This window comes from Leptonychotes weddellii, chromosome 7 (assembly GCF_054177405.1).
Source record: "Leptonychotes weddellii isolate Sample4059 chromosome 7, ASM5417740v2, whole genome shotgun sequence".
Classification (NCBI taxonomy): domain Eukaryota; kingdom Metazoa; phylum Chordata; class Mammalia; order Carnivora; family Phocidae; genus Leptonychotes; species Leptonychotes weddellii.
Window position 1 is genome coordinate 58,946,251 of NC_138375.1, and position 18,255 is coordinate 58,964,505.

Sequence of the window (18,255 nt, forward strand, 5' to 3'; positions counted from 1 at the left end):
GAATACTCTATCCAGAAAGGCTATCAATCAGAATAGAAGGAGAGATAGATCATTTCCCAGACAAATAAAAACTAAAGGAGTTCATTACCACTAAGCCAGCCCTGCAAGAAATATTAAAGGAGACTCTTTGAGTAGAAAGGAGGAACCAAAAGTGACAGTGTAAAAACACAAAAGCAGTAAAAATGAACATTTCTGTAAAAAATGACGTAACTCACCCAACATAGGAGCAGCCAAATACATAAAACAGTTAACAACAAACATAAAGGAACTAGTCAATAATAATACAATAATAGTAGGGGACCTTAACACCCCACTTAGATCATTGGGCAGATCATCTAGACAGAAAATCAACAAGGAAACAATGGCTTTGAATGACATACCGGAACAGATGGATTTAACAGGTATATTCAGAACATTCCATCCTAAAACAGCAGAATACACATTCTTTTCAAGTGCACACAGAACATTCTCCAGAATAGATCACATATTAGCCCACAAAACAAACCTCAACAAATTCAAGAAGATTGAAGTTATACTATGCATCTTTTCTCACCACAACAGTATGAAACTAGGAGTCAACCACAAGAAAAAAATCTGGAAAGGCCACGAATACATGGAGGTTAGATAACATGCTACTAAACAATGAATGGGTCAACCAGGAAATCAAAGGAGAAATAAAAAATATATGGAAACAAATGAAAGTGAAAACACAGTGGTCCAAAACCTTTGGGATGCAGCAAAAGTGGTTCTAAGAGGGAAGTTTATAGCAATACAGGACTACATCAAGAAGCAAGAAAAAAATAACCAACTTTATATCTATAGGAGCTAGAAAAAGAACAAACAAAATCCAAAACCAGCAGAAGGAAAGAAATAATAAAGGTTAGAGCAGAAATTAGTGATACAGAAACTAAAATAAACAAAATAAAACACAACCAGTAGAATAGATCAATGAAACCAGTAGCTGGTTCTTTGAAAAAAAATCAGTAAAATTGATAAACCTCTAGTGCCAGCTTATCAAGAAAAGAAGAGAAATGACTCAAACAAAATCACAAATCAGAGAGCAGTAACAACCAATACCACAGAATTACAAGAGAATATTATGAAAAACTATATGCCAACAAATTAGACAACCTAGAAGAAATGGATAAATTCCTAGAAACATATAACCTACAAAAACTGAAGTAGAAAGAAATAGAAAATTTGAACAGACTTGATAACCAGCAAAGAAATTGAATCAGTAATCAAAAAACTCCCAACAAACAAAAGTTCAGGACCAGATGGCTTCACAGGCCAAATCTACCAAACATTTAAAGACAAGTTAATACCTATTCTTCTCAAATTATTCCAATGAACAGAAAAGGATGGAAAACCCAAATTCATCCTATGAGGTTAGCATTACCCTGATACCAAAACCAGATGAAGACACCACTAAAAAAGAGAACTACAGTCCAGTACCCCTGATGAACATAGATGCAAAAATCCTCCACAAAATACTAGCAAACTGAATTCAACAATACAGTAAAAAAATCATTTCACCACAGTCAAGTGGGATTAATTCCTGGGTTGCAAGGTGGTTCAAAATTTGCAAATCAACATGATACATCACATCAGGAGGAGAAGGATAAGAACCATATGATCATTTCAATAAACACAGAAAAAGCATTTGACAAAGTACAGCATCCATTCGTGATAAAAACCCTCAACATAATAAGGCCATGTATGAAAAACCCACAGCTAACATCATCCTTAATGGGAGAAAACTGAGAGCCTTTCCCCTAAGGTAAGGAACAAGAAAAGGATGTCCACTCTCACCACTTTTATTCATCATAGTACTGAAAGTCCTAACCACAATCAGACAGACAGACAAAAGGAAAGGGAAAGGGAGGGAGGGAGGGGGGAAGGAGGAAAGGGAAGGGAGGGGAGAGGAAGGGAAGGGAAGGGAAGGGGAAAGGAAAAAAGAAAGAAAGAAAGGAAGGAGAGGGGAGAAAGAGAGGTGGGAGGGAGGAAGGAAATGCATCCAAATCAGTAAGGAAGAAGTAAAATTTTCACTATTTGCAGATGACATTATACTATATATAGAAAACCCAAAAAACTCCACCAAAAAAACTGCTAGAACTGATAAATTCAGTAAAGTTGCAGGATACAAAATTCATGTACAGAAATCTGTTGTGTGTCTATATACCAAAAATGGAGCAGCAGGAGGAAAAATTAAGAAAATAGTCCCATTTATGGGGTGCCTGGCTGGCTCATTTGGGAAACCATGCCAGTCTTGACATTGCAGTCATGAGTTCAAGCCCCACGTAAAAGAAAGAAAAAAAAAAAAACAATCCCATTTACAATTGCACCAAAAACAATAAGATACCTAGGAATAAACCTAACCAAAGAGGTGAAAGACCTCTCTACTCTAGAAACTATAAAATACTAATGAAAAAAAATTGAAGGTGAAACAGAGAAATGGAAAGACAGTCCATGCTCATGGATTGGAAGAACAAATATTGTTAAAATGTCTATACTACCCAAAGCAGTCTACACATTTAATGCAGTCCCTATCAAAATGCTAACAGCTTTTTACACAGAACGGGAACAATTCTAAAAATTGTATGGAACCACCAAAAACCCTGAATAGCCAGAGAAATCTTAGGAAAGAAAAGCAAAGTTGGAGGCATAACAATTCCAGACTCCAAGTTATATTAAAAAGCTCTAGTAATCTAAACAGTGTGGTACTGGCAGGAAAATAGACACATTGATCAATGGAACAAAATAGAAAACCCGGAAATAAATCCACAACTATATGGTCAATCTTTTTTTTAAAGATTTATTTATTTATTTTAGAGAGAGCGCACATGCATGCAAGCATGGGAAGGGGCAGAGGGAGAGAGAATGTCCAGCAGACTCCCTGCTGAGTCAGGAGCCCAATGTGGGGCTCAGTCCCAGGAGCCTGAGATCATGATATGGTCAATTAATCTTTGACAAAGCAGGAAAGAATATGCAATGGGAAAAAGTCTCTTCAACAAGTGGTGTTGGGAAAACTGAACAGCAACATGCAAAAGAAAGAAATTGGACCACTTTCTTATACCATACACAAAAATAAACTCAAAATGGATTGAGGACCTAAATGTGAGACCTGAAATCATAAAAATCCTAGAAGAGAACACAGGCAATAGCAACTTTGACATTGGCTATAGCAACTTTTTCTAGATATGTCTCCTGAGGCAAGGGAAACAAAAGCAAAAACACTGGGACTACATCAAAATAAAAACTTTTGCACAGCAAAGAAAACAATCACCAAAACTAAAAGGTAACCTACTGAATGGGAGAATATATTTGCAAATGATATATCTGAAAAAGAGTTTGTATCCAAAATATATAAAGAACTTCTAAAACTCAACACCTAAAAGCCAAATAATATAATTTAAAACTTCGCAGAAAACATTAACAGACATTTCTCCAAAGCTGACAATCCAGATGGCCAACAGACACATGAAAAGATGCTCATCATCACTTACTATCAGGGAAATACAAATCAAAACTTCAATGAGATATGACCTTATACCTGTGAGAATAGCTAAAATCAACAACATGAACAGGTGTTGGCAAGGTTGTAGAGAAAGGGGAATATTCATGCACTGATGGTGGGAATACAAAGAGGTACAGCCATTGTGGAAAAGAGTATGGAGGTTTCTCAGAAAGTTAAAAATAGAACTAGCCTATGCTCCAGCAATTGTACTACTGGGTATTTTCCCAAAGAATACAGAAACATTAATTCAAAGGCATGCATGCACCCTGATGTTTATAGCAGCATTGTTTACAATAGCCAAATTATTGAAGGAGCCCAAGTGTCCATCGATAGATGAATGGATAAAGAAGATGTGGCACACACACACACACACACACACTGGAATATTATTCATCGATAAAAAAGAATGGAATCTTTCACTTTGCAATGATATGGATGGAGCTAGAGAGTATAATGTTAAGCGAAATAATTCAGAGAAAGACAAAAACCATATGATTTCACTCATATGTGGAATTTAAGAAACAAATGAGCAAAGGGGGAAAAAAGAGAGAGATGAATCAAGAAACAGACTCTTAAACTCGTAGTTATAGAGAACAAACTGATGGTTACCAAAGGGGTGGGGGTGGGGGGTTGGGTTAAATAGGTGATGGGGATTAAGGAGTGCACTTGTCGTGATGAGCACTGGGTGTATATGGAATTGTTGAATTACTATATTGTACACCTGAAACTAATATAACTGTATGTTAACTAACTGGTATTAAAATAAAAACTGAAAAAGCCAAAAAAATAAAAATATATCTAAAATTTTTTTAAATAAATAAACAAACATACATTAGCATCCATTCATGGTAAAAAACTCTCATCATACTACAAATAGAGGGTGAACTGCCTCAATTTGATTAAAAAAATCTATAAAAATTCTACAGGTGATGTCATACTCAATGGTAAGAAACTTGAAACATCCCACCAAGATTAGGAACAAGGTGGGTCCCCTCTCACCACTGCTTTTCAATATCATAGTGGAAGTCCTAGCTAATGCAGTAAGAGAAGAAGAAGAAGGAGAAGAAGAAAGAAGAAGGAGGAGGAGAAAGGGGAGGAGAAAGAAAGAAATAAAAGGTATATAGATTAGGAAAGAATAAATAAAATCATCTTTGTTCACAGATGTCATAATCATCTATGTAGAAAAAAACTCCAAAGAATCAACAAAAAAATTCCTGCAACTAATAAGTGATAATAGCAAGATTGTCAATGCAAGGTCAATTTACAAAAGCCAGTCACCTTCCTATGAACAGTGAACAAGTGGAATTTGAAATTTAAAACATATTACCATTTACATGAGAACATTAAAAAATGAAATACTTAGTGTAAATCTAACAAAAGGGGTGGTGACTGGGTGGCTCATTCAGTTAAGCATCTGCCTTCGGCTCAGGTCATGATCTCAGGGTCCTGGGATCGAGCCCCACGTCAGGCTCCTTGCTCAGCAGGGAGTCTGCTTCTACCTCTCCCTCTGTCCCTCGCCACCACTCGTGCTCTCTCTCCCTCTCGGTCTCAAATAAATAAATAAATAATCTTTTAAAACAATAAATCTAGGGCGCCTGGGTGGCTCAGTTGGTTAAGCGACTGCCTTCGGCTCAGGTCATGATCCTGGAGTCCCGGGATCGAGTCCCGCATCGGGCTCCCTGCTCGGCAGGGAGTCTGCTTCTCCCTCTGACCCTCCTCCCTCTCATTCTCTCTGTCTCTCATTCTCTCTGTCTCAAATAAATAAATAAAATCTTTAAAAAAAAAAAAAAAAACAATAAATCTAACAAAATTTGTATAAGATCTATATGTGGAAAACTATGAAACTGATGAAAGGCATCAAAGAAGAACTAAAGAAATGGAGGGATATTCCATGTTTGTGGATAGGAAGGCTCAATATTGTTAAGATGTTAGTTCTTATGAACTTGATCTGTAGATTCAAAATAATCTCAGTCAAAATCCTAGCAAGTTATTTTGTAGATATTAATAACATAATTGAAATTTATATGAAGAGGCAAAAGACTGCAAATAGCCAAGTCAATATGGAAGGAAAAGAACAGAGGAACTGCTACTACCTAACTTCAAGAATTGATACAAACTACAGTGGTCAAGACAGTGTAGAAAGAATAAACAAATAAGTTGATGGAACAAAACTGAAAGCCCAGAAATAGACTCACATTAATATAGTGAAGTGATCTTTGACAATGGAGCAAAGATAGTCTTTTCAACAAATGGTGCTGGAACAACTGGACATTGACATGCAAAGAAATTAACCTAGACACAGATCTTACACCCTTAACAAAAATTAACTCAAAATGGATCATAAACCTGAATGTAAAATGTGAAACTATAAAACTCCTGGAAGATAAAGTAGAGAAAACTACATGACTTTGGGCAATGACTTTTTAGATACAACACCAAAGACATGATCCATGAAATAGATAATTGCTAAACTGGACTTCATCAAAATTAAAAACTTCTGCTCTGCAAAAGACAGTATCAAGAGAATGAGAAGACAAGCCACAGACTGGGAGAAAATATTTGCAAGAGACACATATGATAAAAGACTGTTATCAAAAATATACAAAGAACTCTTAAAACTAACAATAAGAAAATGAACAACCCAATTTTAAAATGGACAAAATGCCTAAACAACACCTCACCCAAGAAGGTATACAGATGTTCAACATCATATGTCATTAGGGATTGTAAGTTAAAACAACAATGAGATATTACTACGTTTGGATTTTAGAATAGCCAAAATCCAAAATACTGATTACACCAAATGCTGGTGAAGATGTAGACTAATAGGAACTCTCATTAATTACTGGTGGGAATGCAAAATGGTACAGTCACTTTGGAAGACAGTTCAGCAGTTTCTTAAAACACTAAAGACATTCTTACCATTCAATCCAGTGATCATGCTCCTTAGTACTTACCCAAATGAATTGAAAACATTTGAAACAAAAAACCTGTACCCAGATGTTTATAGCAGCTTTATTTATAATTGCCAAAACTTGAAAGCAACTAAAAAATGTTTATCAGTAAGTGAATGGATAAGTAAACTGTGGTACATCCAGACATTGGAATATTATTCATTGCTAAAAAGAAATGAGCTATCAAGTCTTGAAAAGACATGGAGGAAACTTAAATGCTTATTCTAAGTGAAAGAAGCCAATCTGAAAAGATTACATACTCTATGATTCCAACAATATGGATCATATTTTGGGGATAATATATGATCAGTGATTGTTGGAGGTTAGTGGGAAGGGATAGCTGAATAGGCGGAGCATAGCGGATTTTTCAGGCAGTGAAACTATTCTGTATTCGGTAGATCCATGTCATTACACATTTGTCAAACCCCAGGGAATGTATAACACCAAGAGTGAACCGTAATGTAAACTATGGACTTTGGGTGATAATAGTGTGTCAGTGTAGATTCATCAGTTGTAACAAATGTGCCGTGGTGGTGCTGGATGCTTATAATGAGGGAGATTGTATGTGGGGAGAGGAGTATATGGGAATGTTCTGAAGTATCTCAATTTTGCTGTGAACTTAAAACTGCCCTAAAAAGTAAATTTTATTAATTTATATGAAAGTTATATGTGCCAGTCCAAGAAATTCAAATGCTTTTAAGGTAGTGTTAGTCCCCAACTCATTGTTTTTTTAAAGATTTATTTATTTATTTATTTATTTATTTGAGAGAGAGCACGGAGTGGGGAGGGACAGAGGGAGAGAGAGAATCTCAAGCAGATTCCCTGCTGAGCACACAGCCTGATACGGGGCTCAATCCCATGACCCAGAGATCACGACCTGAGCCAAAACCAAGAGTTGGGCGCCCAACTGACTGAGCCACCCAGGCACCCCTCCAACTCTTTATTTTCCAGTTTTTCTGGCTTTTGTCATATGTTTCTTTTTTTAAGTTATTTATTTTTAATTTTGGCTTTATTGAGGTATAATTGACAAAATTGTAAGATACTTAAAGTATACATTGTGGTGATTTGATATACAGGTATATTGTGAAAGGCCTCCCTCCATCTAGTTAATTAGCAAAACTTTTATTCTGTTAATCAAAATTTCACACATTATAAATGAACTTTACTGTCATTTTGTCACATTTTCTAAAAATCCTCAGCATTTTATTTTATTTTATTTTTAAAGATTTTATTTATTTGACAGAGAGACACAGCGAGAGAGGGAACACAAGCAGGGGGAGTGGGAGAGGGAGAAGCAGGCCTCCGGCTGAGCAGGGAGCCCGATGCAGGGCTCGATCCCAGGACCCTGGGATCATGACCCGAGCCGAAGGCAGATGCCCAATGACTGAGCCACCCAGGTGCCCCAATCCTCAGCATTTTAAATGAAGAGTTTAATGTAGAATGTTCACTATCCTACAGTGCTGCGTCTTTCTAGTCAATAATGGTAGAATAGTACTTTCATGTATTTAGACTTTTGGGATCCTTACTTAAATGGGCTTTTAAAGTTTTCTTCATGTAGGTCTTCAAATTTCTCGGTAAGTTTATTACACAGACCTCTTAACTTTATTTTATTAAAATATGTGTATAGAGATAAATATCACTCACACACACATACATATACACACACAGGGGGTGGGGGGATGTATAAAGCAAACATATAGTAGAACAAACTAAGTTAAATACCATGCAGTCATATTGCCAATATTATAGAAGTCCTAGAGGGGCACCTGGGTGGCTCAGTTGGTTAAGCGACTGCCTTCGGCTCAGGTCATGATCCTGGAGTCCCGGGATCGAGTCCCGCATCGGGCTCCCTGCTCAGCAGGGAGTCTGCTTCTCCCTCTGACCCTCCTCCCTCTCATACTCTCTATCTCTCATTGTCTCTCTCGCAAATGAATAAATAAAATCTTAAAAAATAAAAAATAAAAAAAAAAAAATAGAAGTCCTAGATATGTTTCTTGGTTCAATGTATATTCTACCTCCATGCCTTGCTACCCTCCTCCTCCCAACTACTTCTGATTTTCATGGTGATCACTTGCTTTTCTCTACAGTTTTACTATCTGTATGTGTGTATCTAAACAATGCAGTTTACTTTCGCCTATTTTTGAACTTTATGTGAATGGAATCTAAATGAAAACACTTTCTCTGTACACATCACTTCTGACACCAAATGTGTGGGGAGTTTTTCCTTACACCACCTAATTCTCCAGCTCTCTTGACATCAACTGGGTGTCCTACAATTTAACTCAATTCTAATACTACCTGGAGTTAATGCAGAACCACCGGTTAAGGGCTCAGTCCCACATGACTGCCCCCACCACTTTAGATGGCAATTGCAAGTAGGTGGGCCCTGGTTACCCACCATTCTGTCCAACTTGGCTATAAATTGGGGGTTCCCGTAACTCCCTTCCTAAGTTTTGATAATAACGGCTCACAGAACTCAGGAAAACACTTTACTTACTATTACCACTTTATTATAAAGGATGCAAATGAACAGCCAGATGAAGAGATACATAGGGCAAGGTCCAGAAGGGTGCTGAGTGCAGGAGCTTCTGTCCCCCTGGAGTTTGGGGTACACCTCCCTACTGATACATAGATGTATTCACCAACCTGGAAGCTTTCCAAACTGTTGTTTAGGATATTTATGAATGCTCCATGACGTGCATCAGATTGATTAAAATCATTAGCTGTTGGTGATTACCTTAATCTCCATCTCCTCTCCCTTCCCCAGAGACTGAAGGAGTGGACCTGAAAATTCTAACCCTCTAAACACATGGTTAGTTACTGTAGCAACTAGCCCCAATCCTGAAGCTGCATAGGGGCTTTCAGTCACCAATCAAGTCATTAGCAAACTGAGGTATGGTTGAAAGGGGTTTATGAATAACAAAAGACGCTCCTCTTACCCTATCAATCAGCAAATTATAGGGGTTTATTGGAGTTCTGCCTGGAGCCAAGGATGAAGAGCAAGACAGTAGTCCACTCTTAATCTGCGGTTTCAGTTTCCGAGGTTTCAGTGACCTAGAGTCAACTGCAGTTTCTAAGCAGATGACCCCCTTCTGACATATCATTAGAAGGTTGATAGTTAGCCTAACACTCCCATCACAATGCCTATGTCTGTCATTCACCTCACTTCATCTTCATCACAGGCATTTTATCCTCTCACACCATCACAAGAAGGATGAGTACAGTACAAGAAGATATTTTGAGAGAGAAACCACATTCACATAACTTTTAACATATTGTTATAATTGTTTCATTTTATTATTAGTTATGGTTGTTGATCGCTTACTTTGCCTAATTTATAAATTAAATTTTATCATAGGTATGTATGTATAGAAAAAACAGTATTTATAGGGTTCAGTACCATCTGTGGTTTTAGACATTTACTGTGGGTCTTGTAATGTATCCCCTGCAGACAAGGTGGGGGGACTACTGTATATCACAATATCACAGAATCATATTGTGTGTTATTCTCTTTTGTTTTTATTTTGGCCTCAATATTGTGTTTATAAAATTAATCAATGTTATTGCATGTGGCTTTAATTATTTTCATCTCTATGTAGTATTCCCAAATCAGACTACCAAGAACCTTCTAGTTTGTGGCTTGTTTTACAACTTTATGGTGTTTTTCATAAACAGAAATTCCTAATTTTAATGTAGTCACATATTCTTTTATGGTTTACACTTTGTATCTTAAGAAATTCTTCTTTAGGGGCACCTGGGTGGCTTAGTCGGTTAAGCGTCTGCCTTCCGCTCAGGTCATGATCTCAGGCTCCTGGGATCCAGCCCCGCGTCAGGCTCCGGGGAATCTGCTTCTCCTTCTCCCTTTGTCCCTTCCCCCTGCTTGTGTGCTCTCTCTCTCAAATAAATAAAATCTTTAAAAAAAAAAAAAAGAAATTCTGGGTGCCTGGGTGGCTCAGTCGTTAAGCACCTGCCTTTGGCTCAGGTCATGATCCCAGGGTCCTGGGATCAAGTCCCACATTGGGCCCTGCTCGGCGGGAAGCCTGCTTCTCCCACTCCCCCTGCTTGCGTTCCCTCTCTTGCTGTCTCTCTCTCTCTGTTGAAAAATAAAAATAAAATCTTTTAAAAAAATTTTTAAAAAAAAAGAAAAAGAAATTCTTCCTTACACAAAGATTATATTCTCCCAGGTTTTTTTCTAAAAAAATTTTAGTTGGGTTTTTCATTTTAAGTCTTTAATAAATCTGAAATTGATTTATGATTTTGGCATGAAGTTAAGATCTGATTTCATTTTTCCCCCCAAATGGATAAAGTACCATTAATTGAGAGTTCCATCTTTTCCTCCTAATCTTTAATACCACCTCTGACGTAAATCAAATTTTCCTATATGTATGGGTCTATTTGTGAACTTGCTCTTCTGTGCCAATTATCTGTTTGACTGTCTAGTGCCAGTACCACACTGTCTTTTTCAGAAGTGTCTTGGCTATTCTTGGTCTTCTGTTTTTCCATTCAAATTTTAGAGTTAACTTCTCAAGTTCCTCAATAAAACCTGTTTAGACTTTGAAATTGTATTGAATTCATATATCAATTTGGAGAGAATTGGAATATTTATGACACTGAGTCTTCTAATTGATAAACAGTAGTATATACTTTCATTTATTTAGGCCTACTTTAGTGTTCTTCAGTACACTCTACAATACTTTTTCACACAGGTCCTGCACATATCTTGTTAAATTTATTCCCAGGTACTGTGTTCGTCAGGATAAGCTAGGTTATACTGTGGCTTCAAACAAGGTTTATTTTCATTTACACTACCACATGTCCATTGCAGGTTGGGTAGAGGAAGAGGGATGTCCGCATATCATAGTCATGTGGGGACACAGACTGACAGAGCTGCCACTATCTTAAACATGGCCAGGAGACATATCAGAGGGAAAAGAAAGCTTTTGCAGTGTGTGCATCCAGAAATTAAAGGGCCCAGCCCAGAAGTAATACACGTTACTTCCACTCATAATTTATTGGGCAGAATTAATCACATTACCTGACCTAATCATAGGATTCAGGAAGTACAGTCTACCAGGTACTATTAAGGAAATAACTGGAAATGTTTGGCAACCCACAAAAATAATTATCATATGTAGTGTGTGTGTGTATACAGACATATATATACATACACATTTATAAATATATATATAGTATACATGTTGGGGCACCTGGGTGGCTTAGTAGGTTACAGAACTGACTCTTGATTTCGGCTCAGGACCCCAAACAATTTTCGGCTCTTATGAGATCAAGTCCCATGTCAGGCTCCATGCTCAGCATGGATTCTGCTTAAGACTCTCTCTCCCTCTGCCCCTCCCTCCCGCTCTCTCTCTCCTAAAACAAATAAATAAATCTTTAAAAAAGAAACAAATATACGGGATGGCTGGGTGGCTCCGATGGTTAAGTGTCTGCCTTCGGCTCACGTCATGATCCCAGGGTCCTGGGATCGAGCCCCGCATCGGGCTCCCTGCTCTGCGGGGAGCCTGCTTCTCCCTCTGCCTCTGCCTCTCTCCCTCTCTCTCTCTGTCTCTCATGAATAAATAAATAAAATCTTTAAATAGAGGGGCGCCTGGGTGGCTCAGATGGTTAAGCGTCTGCCTTCAGCTCAGGTCATGATCCCAGGGTCCTGCATTGGGCTTCGTGCTCAGTGGGGAGCCTGCTTCTCCCTCTCTTTCTACTGCTCGCCCTGCTTTTGCTCTCTCACTCTCTGGCAAATGAATAAGTAAAATCTTTTTTTTTTTTTTAAGATTTTATTTATTTATTTGACAGAGAAAAACACAGCGAGAGAGGGAACACAAGCAGGGGGAGTGTGAGAGGGAGAAGCAGGCTTCCGCTGAGCAAGGAGCCCGATATGGGACTCGATCCCAGGACCCTGGGATCATGACCTGAGCCGAAGGCAGACACTTAACAACTGAGCCACCCAGGTGCCCCTGAATAAGTAAAATCTTAAAAAATAATAATAAAAAATAGATTAAAAAGTTTTTAAAAACATACGTATACATGTATGTAAGGTTTTTTGTGTTGTTGCTATGTGGATTGCCTAGAATTTTGCCCTAGAGGATACAATTCATATAGAATATATGAATGATTTCCCCTGAAGTTGTGTGATGTGAGAATTATGCAATATGGTGGTACTGTTGCTGAAGTATAAAAAAATGTAATTTTTATATCCAACAATCAAGATAAATGCTCTTATTCTGATATTTATCTATAGATTCTTTTGAGTTTTCCATGTAAATAATCATTATTCATGAAGGAAAGTATTATTCTTTCTAATCTTTATACTTCTTATATCTTTTTCTTATTTTCCTGCATTGTATGTACAACGTTGGTACAGTGTTGAATGGAATTAGTGACAGTAGGCACCTCTGTTGTGCTCCTGATTTTAAAGAGAATGTTTTCAATGTTTCAGTATAATGTTTACTGTATGCGATTTTTAAATAGCTTTTAATAGTTAAGGATGTTTTCTTCTATTTCTATTTTGAGAATTTTTTTTTAGAGAGGGAGGGAGGAGAGGGAGAGGGAGAGAGAGAATCTTAAGCAGGCTCCACGCCCACTGCAGAGTCCAATGGGGAGCTCTTTCTCAGGACCGAGATCATAACCTGAGCCAAAATCAAGAGTTGGATACTTAACCCACTAAGCCACCCAGGCACCCCAAGAATTTATTTTTTCTTTTTAAGGCTGGATGTTGAATTTGTTATCAAATGCTTTTTGGCCTCTTCACATGATCATATGATTTTCTCCTTTATGTGGCAAGTTATATTAATTTTTTTTAATGCTAAACTAGGTGTGGTTCCTAGGTAGACTCACCTTGGTTGTGCTGGACTTAGTTTATAGTGTTTTGTTTAAGACTTTTATGTCTGTGTACAGAAGTGATATTGACATAATATTTCCTTCTTGTACTTTCAGATTTTGGATCAAGTTTATGCTAAGTCATAATATGAGTTGGAGGTATCCCTTCATTTTTTAATTCTTTTAAATAGCTTATATAAAGTAGAATCATTTTTTTCTTTGAATTTTTAGCAGAACTCTCCTTTTAAAATCACCTTGGTCTGGAATTTTTTGAAGGAAAAAATTTCAACTACTGATTTCATTTCTTTATTGGTTAAAGGACTATTTTGATTTTTTCTTTCTTCTTAAGTCAACTTAAAAAATATCTTTTCATTATGGAAAATTTCAAACATGAAAAATAGAGCAAACTGTATAATGATCCCCCACATACCCATCACCCAGTTTCTTGAGTCAGTTTGGCTAAGCTTTATTTTTCCAGGGATTTATCTATTTCATCCAAGACCCCAAGTTTTTTTTGACATAGAATTGTTCATAACATCTTCTTATCTTTTTTATCTTAAAAACATCTGTAATTTTGTCCCTTTTTCATTCTTAATATTGGTTATTTGTGCCTTTGTTGTCTTAATTTTCTTATCATGTTTGCTAGTTTTAATAATCTTTTATTTTTTTAATTTTTTTAGATTTTATTTATTTTTTGACAGAAAGAGACACAGCGAGAGAAGGAACACAAGCAGGGGGAGTGGGAGGGGGAGAAGCAGGCTTCCCGCTGAGCAGGGAGCTCTATTCTAGGACCCTGGGATCATGCCCTGAGCCAAAAGCAGACGACTGAGCCATCCAGGCACTCCTAATTTTAATAATCTTTTAAAAGAACAAACCTGAGGGCGCCTGGGTGGTTCAGTCGTTAAGCATCTGCCTTCGGCTCAGGTCATGATCCCGGGGTCCTGGGATTGAGCCCTGCATTGGGCTCCCTGCTCAGCGGGAAGCCTGCTTCTCCCTCTCCCACTCCCCTGCTTGTTTTCCCTCTCTCACTGTGTCTCTCTCTGTCAAATAAATAAATAAAATCTTTAAAATAAATAAATAAAAATAAAAGAACAAACCTGTGACATTGTTGCACTTCTGTGTTCTGTTTCATTCATTTCTGCTCTTGTTATTATTTCCTCTGTTCTGCTTTGTTTGGGCATATTCTGTCCTTTTTCTACTATCTAAAGGTGTGTGCTTAGCACATTAATTTTCTTCCATTTTCCTTTTCTAATTAAATGTCTAAGTGTAATTTTTTTCTACACAGTTATTTTGCTGCATGTCACATTTTAATACCTAGTATTTTTGTTATTGTTCAGTTCTAAAATTTTTCTAATTTCTATGATTTCTTCTTTGACCTATGTCTTATTTGGTCATACTTCTTAATTTGCAATATGGAGTTTGTCCTAGTTACTTTTTTGTATTGCTTCCTAACTTATAGTATTTTGGTCTGAGTGATAATCTTTTGACATTGACTAAGATGTACTTTGACTCCTGGTCTGTGGTAAATTTTGTGAATATTTCATGTAATTGTGAATAGCTATTCTATCTAAGTCCTTTAGATGAAGCTTGTTAAATGTGTTCAAATCTTCTGTATCCATAATAATTTTTTTGTTTGCATGATCTATCAGTCAAGAAAGACATATAAAAATCTCTCATAATGACTGTGAATATTCCTTTTTCTCCTTGTACCTGTATCTATTTTTGCTTTATGAAGATTATGTTATTAGTCATTCAGTTTTAAAGATTTTTTATTTATTTATTTGACAGAGAGAGCAAGCACGAGCAGGGGGAGTGACAGGCAGAGGGAGAGGGAGAAGCAGGTTTCCTGCTGAACAGAGAGCCCTACACAATGCTCGTTCCCAGGACCCTGGGATCATGACCTGAGCCAAAGGCAGATGCTTAACTGACTGGGCCACTCAGGTGCCCCTAGGCATACAGTTTTGAAATTATTAAATCTCGATGAAATAAGTCTTATTGTACAGTGGCCTCTTTATCTCTAGTAATGCTGTTTTCATTGAAATCTATTTTGTCTGATATTAATATAGCTATACTGGCTTTCTTTTGGTTGTTTTTTCTTGTTACATCTCCTCCCATGTTTTTACATTTATATATCAATTCTAGTTTTTATTAGGTTGGTTAATCAGAGTATCTAGCTAGCCCTTCTGATCAGAAATGGAACTTTTTTTTTTTCTTGAATACTGGAATCAATTTGCTAATACTTTATAGAGGATATTTACATTCATGTTCATCAGTGAGACTGATCAGTAATTAGGATGATATTATTTGTCATCCACACTGAGGAAGTTTTGAGAGTGAAAGGGAGTACCATATTTTTCCAGGCTTATGGCATAGAGATTGATTATAGTACCATTGGCTGGCATCATCAGGATTTATGAACTGCCTAATCATTTTGGCAAGGAATGGAGGTAAAGATAGGTTTTCCAGTAATCAATCTAGTTAGGGCTCAGATGTACCCTGTTGGTTTTATAACTGTTATTGTATTACTCTATATATCTGACTATAAGCTGATTATATATTGAATGAAGTTGTACAGAGAAAGAAGCAAACAGACCTGGATTTGAATGTCTGTCTCTGTGACTTAATTGTATAATCCTTAGGTAATGACCTAATTCCTCTGAACTCCATTTTCCCCATCTGTATAATAGAGATTATAATGCCTACCTGGTAGGGATATTGTGAAAATTAAGGATAAGTGAAAGCACTCAATATGTTCTTAGTACATAGTAGATTCTCTTATGTTACCTTATCCCCTTCTTAAGTTTCTGTTGTAAATTATCCTGTGTATTTGCTTTTCGAAACAAAGGTTGCTTTTTCCCTTGTGACTTAAAGTTGAAATCTTCCCTACTACTCCCCTGTTTACTTTGGATCAGAAAAAATTTCCCACTATGCCCTCAGTTATATGCATGTGGCATTTGGATAATTTAAGAAGGTATAGAAATTGACAGTATTGACAGTAGCAAAATTTTGACCAAAGGAAATCAATTAATGCTTATGTTATATAAAATGTATGAATTATCAGTGAAGCGAAAAGGTAAAATATGATTATCCTTAAAACTTCTTAGATATCTTCTATCTTCTTAGGTAAAGCAGACTCCCTACTTGACCTCTTATATTCTCACAATCCTTTAACAGGACTTCATTGACTTAACTAGAGAAACCAGACCAAGGGCAAAGGACCGCAGTGGACTCTGTGTGATTGACCTGACAAGAACTGAGGAAGAAAATAGACCTATTGCCACTCTGGACTTGACTCTAGAACCTGTCGCTCCTTCCCAGAAAGAGCCAACCAGTCTTCAGACTTGTGCCAGCCTCTGCAGCAAAGAGGTGACAGAAGGGCGGGGAAGCTCTTGGCCTGCAGCACGGAGAATCATTAACAGCGATCCTGTGGATTTGGACCTTTTGGAAGAAACCACATTTGAAGGTCCGCAACCCCCTACATCCATCAGCGGGGACTCTGTTTATCCAGCAGAGCCAAATTGTAGCTCAACTGCATTCAAAGGTGACCTTGGCTTCTTGGCAAGCCTACAGCTATCTTCAGATATTCGCTCCCTCTCCCCAACAAGCAATAATGGTAGCAGCAGCAATCAGAGGGCACCCTTACCATGCCCACAGCAAGATGTGCCTTGCCCATCACAAGCTTTGCCATGCCCACTGCGAACCATGCCGTGTCCACTGCGAGCCTCACCATGTCCACCACGAGCCTCCTCGTGCCCACCACGAGCCTTGTCATGCCCATCACAAACCGTGCAGTGCCAAGTACAAGCTTTGCCTCCCCTGCCTCAAGAAGTTCCATGCCCTCCTCGAGAAATGCCATGCCCTCAGCGGAATGTGCCAAGCCCACCTCCAGACTCATCGTGGCAACCTCAGCACTCACCCAACCCACCTCAAGACTCACTGTGCCCACCTCAAGACTCTCTGGGCCTACCTCAAGATGTACCAGGCCCACCTCAAAACATATCATATCCACAAGATGTGACACACTTACAAGATATGCCTCAATCATCAGGAGATGTGCCACAGTCACCACGACACGTGCCACAGTCACCAGCAGACATGCCACAGTCACCACGACACGTGCCACAGTCACCAGCAGACGTGCCACAGTCACCAGCAGACATGCCACAGTCACCAAGAGATGCACCACAGTCACCAGAAAGTGTGCCACATTCCCCTGGAGAAGTCCCAGACTTCCCAGGAGATATGTTCCGTTCACCTGGAAACAGGCCATGCTTGCCAGGAGACATGCCACACTCACTTGGAGACTTGCCTCACTTACCACGAGACAGGCCTTACTCTCTCCAAAATGATGTACATAACCGTGACACACCTATGGAAGTCTCAGCTCCATCCTCTCCAAGATTCTCTCCCAGCCCACAGTCTCCACAGTCTGAAACTTCCTTAGAGAAAGTTCCTTGGTTCTCTGTCACAGAAACTCCAGCCAGAAAAGAGAGATCACTGTCAGAGCCTGCTAACCCCGGGTCTGCCCAGGTACAAGCACGAACACCACAAGGTGGGTTATACAACAGACCATGCCTGCATAGACTGAAGTACTTCTTACGACCTCCGGTGCATCACCTCTTCTTCCAGACACTAATACCAGATAAAGACACAAGAGAGGTGAGCTAACATATCTTCCCCTAGAGATTAGGTGTCCTCTGTATAGGCCTCACGTGAAGTCACTATGCTGTAAGGAGTCCATGCGTGAGAGAACAGGTCCAGGATGAATTCGATATTTTTATCTTTCCTCCTCTTGTGGAATCATCTAGTGTAGAGTCAGACCTGGGTTCAAATTTCACCCCCACAGTTAGCAACTGGCACTGTAGAAGTCACTATACCTTTCTGAGCCCTAGCTTTCCTAGATGTAAAATGGAGATAAGAACACACCACACAGGATCATTAAATGACATAACATAT

General features: G+C 38.3%; 1 protein-coding gene across 2 annotated transcripts in view; it reads left to right on the top strand.

Moving 5' to 3' along the window:
- SIMC1 (SUMO interacting motifs containing 1) overlaps positions 1-18,255 on the top strand; it is an 89,357-nt gene that overhangs the window by 20,735 nt on the left and 50,367 nt on the right. For both annotated transcript variants that reach the window (XM_081826352.1, XM_081826351.1), the window contains exon 2: positions 16,474-17,958. In XM_081826352.1, coding sequence (XP_081682478.1) covers positions 16,474-17,958 — 1,485 coding nt within the window. The remainder of the gene's footprint in view (positions 1-16,473; positions 17,959-18,255) is intronic.